Here is a 7,529-nt window from a genome sequence, read left to right on the forward strand (position 1 = left end):
GTCTTCTACCTTCTCTATGCTTACTGCACTGTACTTGATTACTGAATGGTTGCTCCCACTTCTCTGGAAACTTGAGTCAAGTACGTGGAACTGTGCATTGTGCCCTGCCAGGACCTAGCACAGCACCTCCTCAGCACACAGCAGGTGTATAACAAATAATTACTGACTGATGACACAGGAAGGAGTGATGAATTCTGAACAGACTGGGGGTGGGAGGTGGAGGGAGGCCACCACACACGGGATGTGGGCCGTTCAGTTGAAGGGATTGGTGAGGTGGGAGGGACTTCAAGCTAAGGCAGGAGCCTTGAAAGGGCATATTCCAGGGGCAGCACACATGCTACTAGGCTCAGCAGTAATGACTGCCATGTACTGGGCACCTAGGTGTGCCAGAGAGCATTCCAGGTGCTTCATGTGGATGGGCTCAATCTTGCCAGTCTCTGGGAGGCAAGGCACCATTTTACTAAGAAAAGTGGCATAGAGAGGATAAGTAGCTTACAGAGCCAGCTAGCTAGTGAAGAGTGAGCCACAACTTGAATTCAGGACTCCCCTCAGTGCCTCAGGAGATACTAACAGTAGCAAGACTGGGCCCCTGCTTCCAGGAGTTGGCAACAAACCAGAGGCCCTTGCCTGCTCACTCCAGGGTTATGGTAAAAGTTTGGCAGTTTGACCTGCAATGTACTACTACATGACCTACCCAGGACATGTCTGCCTGGGTAGAATTGTCTGCTGAAACCCTTACCAGCATCAATGTCCTGCCCGTGGCACTCCCGTCAGCCCACGGGCTTAACCATTAACCAGTAAGCCCACCCTCCCAGCCCTACAAGGTTTTAATCACAAGCTCATTAGCACCTTGAGAGCTGCTGGCTTAATATGAGTGGACACCACCCCTGTGTGGAGCTGGTGCCTGAATGTGGGAGCCTGGAAGTGCCCACCCCATTGTGCTGGCCATAATGCACTGCCTGCTCAGCCTTCCAGAAGGGCAGCTACACTTCCCAAGCACCTGCTGTGAGCAGGCCCTGCTGTCCCTGTTCTCCCAGTGAGGAAACAGGCACAAGAAGTGTCCTGCACAAGGTCCCATAGCTGCTAAATGGCCCAGGCAGTCTGACAGTAGAGTCTCTCTGTCTGGGTCACTATGATCTTATTATTTTAAATTAAGTGAAATCGATCTTTTCCCAAATGTTTGCAATAACATCATAAAAATACGTTTTTCTCCAATTTCCACATTATAGAAAACTTAAAAAAATTCTTTTCCTAATTCTAAAAGTCATGTGTGCCCTTAGATGCAAACAAATTCTAAAAAGCATCCTGGCCCCTAGGCGTAGAAATGGACAGGGGTGTGAAGAGGCCTGGCAGTCAAGTAGTTAAGGAAATGACAATTTCAAGATTTCCACAAAGCTCCTTTATTGATAGCCCAGCAGGTGTTTCTTCCATTAAAACACTGAATATTAATGGAGCCCTTGATTTACATTCTAAGCTTGATTTACATGATGGTTTTGTTATGCACCAGCCTTTGTCCCCAAGTATTAATTCTGTTAAATATTTCCCAGCCAGTTGCTTCTCCATCTCCCCAAGGAATGAGCAATGAAAATACAGCCTGTACCTGTTATTTTGCCAGTAACCCCATTTCATCAATTTATGGCAAGAAGTAATGTTGGCAAGTTCAGAAAGGATAGAGGAATGTACACGGTTTGAATATTTCTGTCTTTCCTCTAGGGAGATGGAACCATTCTGCAGATGTTACTTAATTCTTGTTTGTGCCACTCCCCAGGAAAGTTGTGAAGCAACGTAACAAAAAAACAAAACCCAGGTCTCAGTGTGAACTGAGCTCCTGAGCTCCCAATGGATTATTTCCTAAGTCATCCTATGCAAGGCATCGTGGTTCCAGAGAGCACACTAGGGGTTAAGCTTTTCATATAAGTCAGCTCAGCCAACCCTCAGACAACCCAAGGAGGTGTGGGTGCCATTATGAAAGCATCTCACAGATGAAGAATCTGAGATGCACAAAAGACAAGTTGTTTGTCTATGATCATATACCTGCTAAGTGGAAAACTGATTCTCTATTCAAGGTCCTAATCTTTCCATCAAATTATACTGCCCCTGGCTACTGCAAGAAATACTAAGTCATCAAGACACCTGGGTTTCAGTTCAGCTGGATGTTAAGCAAATCACTGTGCTCCTTGTATGTGTCTTCCTTGGAAAATGGGTATCTCTTTCAAACCTAAAGGCTCCTGTAGCTCAAAGGCTGACTCAACCCGTCGTCACTCCTGGCAACAAGATTGACCTGAGGTAGCCTAATTCAGGAGATGCGGCACCTGGTCTGCAATCAGGCAGTTTTGCCAGTCAGATGGGTTGCAGCAGGTTAATTCCCACTGCAGGCTTGTCTCCCATCTGTGAAGTGAGGGCTGGACAAGCAGGCTGCAAGCTCTCCTGTTCTACAGTTCCATGATTCTACCTTACCCTCAAATCATTCCATATCATACACATTTATGACAGTTTTAAATTAATTAGTTCTCTATTCCCTGAAGCTGGTTTTTAGAAGTCCTTATTCTTACATTAGGCTAGCCTTCCATAAAGTATGCTTATGAAGCACAAATTTAAATTTAAAAAAATATTTAAAGTGCTCATTTGTACGTAATTCTAATTTCTCTACTTCAGGCTAAGTTGATCAGACATACATAATCCATTTTACTTACTGGAATCATCTTGCCCAGGCAGAGGCCACGCAATATAGTGAGACAGGCACAGATTTTGGTCAGTACCCAGATTCTAGCTCTGATACATAATAGCTGTGCATTCTTAAATTGCTTAAATGGAGCTTCCAGTTTCATCTGTAAAATGAGGATTTCACAGCACTTACCTTGCACAGTTTTAAGATCTGAACATGGTATATATAAGTGCTGAAAGCAGAGAGCTCATGTCAACCTGATAATGCACAACTGAGATGACTCAAACGTTCATCCCTGCAATGTGGGCTCAGAGGACACTCCACAAAGTCGGCAAATTAGAATTATCTGGGGAATTTTAAAACTGCTGACGCCCAGGCCATACCCCAGAACAGAACCTCGGGGTGGGACCCAGGGGATTCCACTGTGCACCCAAGAGTAAGATCCTTGTCTTACAACCCAGCCTCTCTAGGTTTGCTCTCTGAATCCCGTCTCCTGGCCTGAATGCTGGCCCAGAGCCCAGCGGTAGCCTGGGAGTCATTAGGGCCTGGCGTCTACATTCATTAGGAACCCTGATGGTGTGTGCTGAGGGTGAGGTTACTCTGGCAGAATCAGCGGTCACAAGCTGCTGGGAAGCTGTTTGGCAGGCAGAATAACAGGCCAAGACAACACTTCAGTGCACTAGGAGTCAGCCTAGGACCCCAGCCTCAGGGAGCTGACCGTCAATGACAAGAGGCTGGCAGCCAAACAGTGAGCTGTGTGCGCCCAGTGAGAAGGGTGTCGGTGCTAGTAGGAGAGCACAGGGGATGCCAAAGACAGAAACCATTGCCAGGAGCTGCCGAGCATGTTTCAGGAGGTGATGGCTTTGAGCTTAGCCCTGAAAGATTCTCCTTAGGTATGGACAAGCCGTGACACCAGGGGCCGAGGATGGAGAAGCTCATCCTGCTCCTGGGGGAAGGAGCAATGAAAACTCAAGCTTGCTGCCAGTTCTCCCTAGCACTCAGGCAGTGACCTTCCACTAATAATTCACCTCCATCATGCATGGTTCTAGGATCCAACTCTGCAGCCAGGACGAAGTCACTGTAGCACTGGAAGCCTGCAGACACTTGATGGAAGAAATGGTATAACACGCATTTTCCAGTCACCCAATTTTTTCTTTTTCCAGTGGAGAAGTAGAAAAAGAGTTTCCAGGCAAGAAGCTGCTGCACTGTTAACTTGGCAGGTGTTACCACTGTTTCCAATTAACATGCAAACCTCACACCAACAGTCTGACTTTATTCAATCAATATAACATGATCTCAGTGCCAGACCAACTCAAGAGGGAGAGCCACGTCTCTGGACATGGTTTGGGGGCCATTAGCTAATTGTTTTAACTTTCTGGGTAGGTTAAACGATGGAGGATGAGAGGAACCAGATCTGCCTGTCATAAACCTCTTGAGGAACCAGCCAGTCAGCTGTGAGGACTTTACAGATCTAGTTTATTTTCTCATGTCACAGATGGGGAAACTTGAAGGCCCCAGCAGGGGAGGGGTCATGTCCAAGTCACTGGTGACTCAGTGGCAGCCAGGTGTCCTGATTCTTGTCCCCAGACCCTCAGCCCACTTCTCAAAGGAGGACTGGCCAGCTGCCTCTCTGGACTGAATGCAGCAAGAGGCCCAAGGTCAGACTGCTGCAGCTGGGAGGGCGTCGGCCATCAGGAGGCCCCCCCAACCTACATGTGGTGTAGGAAACTGCTGAGAGAAGGGAAGTGACTCTCCTGAGGGCCAAGATGACAACTTGGCTCCTTCTAGCCACTACCTCCAAACAGAAGCTTCCACAGTGGAATATGAAAGATAGGGTATGTGGCGGCACGGCCAGCCCAGACAAAGGGATCAAGGTAACAACTTTAAATACAGTAGTACGAACAAATGACTACAACTCGCTTTCCTAACATGGTCTCACCTTCCACAAGCTGCTCTGTTTCTGAGGATACCAGCTCCGGAGAGCAGTATAGGAAAGGCAGCATTTCAGTGAACACCAAGGCTGTGAGATGCAGTGGGAGGGGTCCAGGGGGTGGTTAGACAACCTGCACTTGGCTCAGTAATTCCAGGACTCCTTCTCTGGTGAGGAAGACCACCTCTCCGGTATTCTGGCACCAAACCTCAAAATGTGCAGGGTCGTCCAGGGCCCTCTTGGCTGCGATGATCACAAAGGGGTAGCCCAACTTGTTGGCGTCTTTCAGTCTGTTTCCAATGGTCAGATGGGTCCTGTCATCCAGCAGCACCTCCCCTTGGAGCTGTGGCACCGCCTCTGTGATGTGGTTGTAAAGATGCCCTGCGAGCTCTGCGGCCGCCTCCTCCTTACTGCCCTTCTTGGGGGGGATGAGGCAGACTTGGTAAGGGGCCAGGAGGCCAGGCCAGCGGACGCAGTCTTCTGTAGAGAGAACTTCAATGGCAGCGGCCAAGATCCGCGTCACGCCCAAGCCATAGCACCCCATTTCAGCCAGGGACGGCTTCCCATGGACATTGATGAACTGGGCATTGAAAATAGAGGAGTACTTGGTGCCCAGGTAAAACGTGTGCCCTACCTCAATGCCTTTGGTTTCGGTCAGTGGCCCCTGGCAAGCGGGACAGTTGGTCCGTGACGAGTCCAGAGTCTCCATGTTGGCAGAGAAGTGGCAGCTGGGACAGACTACAAGTCGGTCCTCTCCGACGTCCACCGGCAGCTGGAACTCGTGGGACACCATGCCCCCGATGCTCCCCACGTCGGCCTGGACCTTGATGCATCGCAGCCCCAGCCTGTTGAACAGACTGCTGTAGGCATCACACACCAGGCTGTAGGTCAGCTGGGCGGCCTCAGGGGAGGAGTCGAAGGTGTACATGTCCTTCATGTAAAACTCTCGGCCACGGAGAAGACCAAAGCGGGGTCTGGGCTCATCCCGAAACTTCCTTGTCACCTGGTACAGCAGGAATGGGAGCTGCTTGTAGGACAGTGTCTTCTGGGAGGCGACCAGGGCTGTAATGGCTTCCTCATGGGTTGGTCCTAAGCAGTATTCCTTGCCGTGTCTGTCTCTAAGTCTCAGCAGCTCCCTGCCCATTGAGTCCCACCGCTTGGTGGCTCGCCAGAGCTCTGCTGGGCTGAGGCTGGGCATGTTGACCTTCTGTCCCCCGATGGTCTGCATCTCCTGATCTATCACTCGCACCAGCTTCTCCATGGCGCGGACAGTGTAAGGCAGGAGGTGGTAACATCCGGGGCTTGCCGGGTGGATGAGGCCCATCTGCAGCATCAGCCGCTGGCTCTTACAGGTCAGGTCGCCAGATCTGCCCTCGAGAGAGAGCACCTGGTCTTCCCGAAGTTTCTGGGGCTGGAACATGCGGGACAGCATCAAGCGCTTCCCTCTCCCGGGGGCACAGTGGTGAAACCTCTGAGGAGCATACTGTGAGAGCTGATGGCTGCAGGTGGCCAGGGCGGGCAGTGCTCTGCATCTTGTCAGCAGCCCTTTCATGACACCCTGGCACAGGGAGGCACTTGTGCCTGAAGAAAAACGAGTCGAGTAGAAATACGTGTTAACTGTGATCTGACACCCTGCAGCAGTCAGCACAGATCGGCCTCCAATAAAACTTCTATGACAGCCACCAATTTTGCAGATGCAAAAGGATATAAACTCTTTCAAGGTTCTTGATTTATACTGCCAAACTTGGTGAGTACCCCTAATCATCAGCACATCCCACGGAACAAAAGCTCTCCGGCAGTATGCTGAGAACAGGTTACTAATTCCCCTCAGCTCTGGGAAGCTCAAATCCCCCAGGTGCTTTCCTCCAACTTTCAGCAGCCTCAGTCCTTCAGCTGGTCCCCTCCAACTTCCAGGAGCTTCAACAACTTCCCCTGGGCACTGTACAAATATTATCATTTCCTTTATGGCCCATGACCTGAAGACAGTTGGGAGGCATGGCCACAGAGCCCTAGTGTGCCTGTGAGGAAAAATGGAGGCCCTGGAGGCAGGACACATGTGGCTCACACCTGGAGCCATCACTTAAAGTCCCACCTCAGGCCCGCGGCTCAAGCCAGAAACTCCTTCACCCTTGTCTCCTCCTCAAGCAAATGAGTCTGTCTCCAAGACCTCTCTCAAGTCGACCCCTCACATTACAGTGGCCCAGTAGTTGTGAAATTTCAGCAAGCGTCAGGTCACCTGGAAAGCTTGTGGGGCCTCATCGCCAGAAATTCTAAGTCAGTAGGTCTGAGGTGTGGGCAGAGAACTTGTATTTCTCACAAGTTACGGGTCACAAAGACCCGAGGCACACACAAGGAAGTCCTGCCATTTCACAATGGAGGAAACAAGACTAAGAAACAAAAATTATTCAAGAGTTTATGTGATTGTGGCCCCGCCCCAATCTAGGGACGGGATGCAAGTGGAAAAACTGACACCAGAGTCCTCGGTCTCCGCGCCCAGAACCGAGTCCGCTCTTCTTCCGCAGTGTCCCGCCCGTCCTTCAGCCCTCACTCTTACCCCATTCACCAACCGTAGTCCCATGGAACGTTGCCCACGCAGACACCGCCACACAAACCACCGCGCCTGCGCCAGAGGCGTGCCAGCACAAGCCCGCCCCTTACCCTTCCCACCAATCACAAAGCCGCGCTCTCGGGGCCTGGTCCCACCCCACTCTAGACTCCAGCGAAAGGTATGCCGGAAACTTAGCCAAGGAGAGAGAACGCGCTCGTTGATTGGCCTAGGCCGCAATAAGTAAATCACCGTCCGGGAAGTGCCCTCTAGGATTGAGGGAGGTGTAACTCTATGATCAACGCCGATCCGGGTAGGTTTTGGAGTCTGGTGTTCGCGCGCTAGATCCCAGGGCCCGCCTCTGTGTTGGAATGAGAGAACCGAACTGC

General features: G+C 50.6%; 1 protein-coding gene across 2 annotated transcripts; it reads right to left on the minus strand.

Moving 5' to 3' along the window:
- Positions 1 to 1,384: 1,384 nt before the first annotated feature.
- PARS2 (prolyl-tRNA synthetase 2, mitochondrial) lies at positions 1,385 to 7,208 on the minus strand. 2 transcript variants are annotated; one of them, XM_086390067.1, is made up of 2 exons: positions 7,163 to 7,208; positions 1,385 to 6,176 (listed from the first exon to the last, which is right to left on the minus strand). In XM_086390067.1, exon 2 carries the CDS (start codon positions 6,145 to 6,147, stop codon positions 4,720 to 4,722), a length of 1,428 nt encoding a protein of 475 aa, XP_086246193.1. In that variant the 5' UTR covers positions 6,148 to 6,176; positions 7,163 to 7,208; the 3' UTR covers positions 1,385 to 4,719. The 2 variants fall into 2 exon arrangements, with proteins under 2 accessions (XP_086246193.1, XP_086246187.1); XM_086390061.1 differs by having other exon boundaries at positions 7,150 to 7,208.
- Between the last annotated feature and the right edge of the window lie 321 nt (positions 7,209 to 7,529).

Source organism: Bos grunniens, chromosome 3 (genome assembly GCF_055505025.1).
Source record: "Bos grunniens cultivar Pamir isolate PY7600 chromosome 3, Bosgru_T2T1.0, whole genome shotgun sequence".
NCBI classification, from domain to species: Eukaryota; Metazoa; Chordata; class Mammalia; order Artiodactyla; family Bovidae; genus Bos; species Bos grunniens.

Coding starts and splice junctions, on each gene's coding strand:
- PARS2 (XM_086390067.1), bottom strand. CDS start 6,147: ATGAAAGGGCTGCTGACAAGATGCAGAGCACTGCCCGCCCTGGCCACC.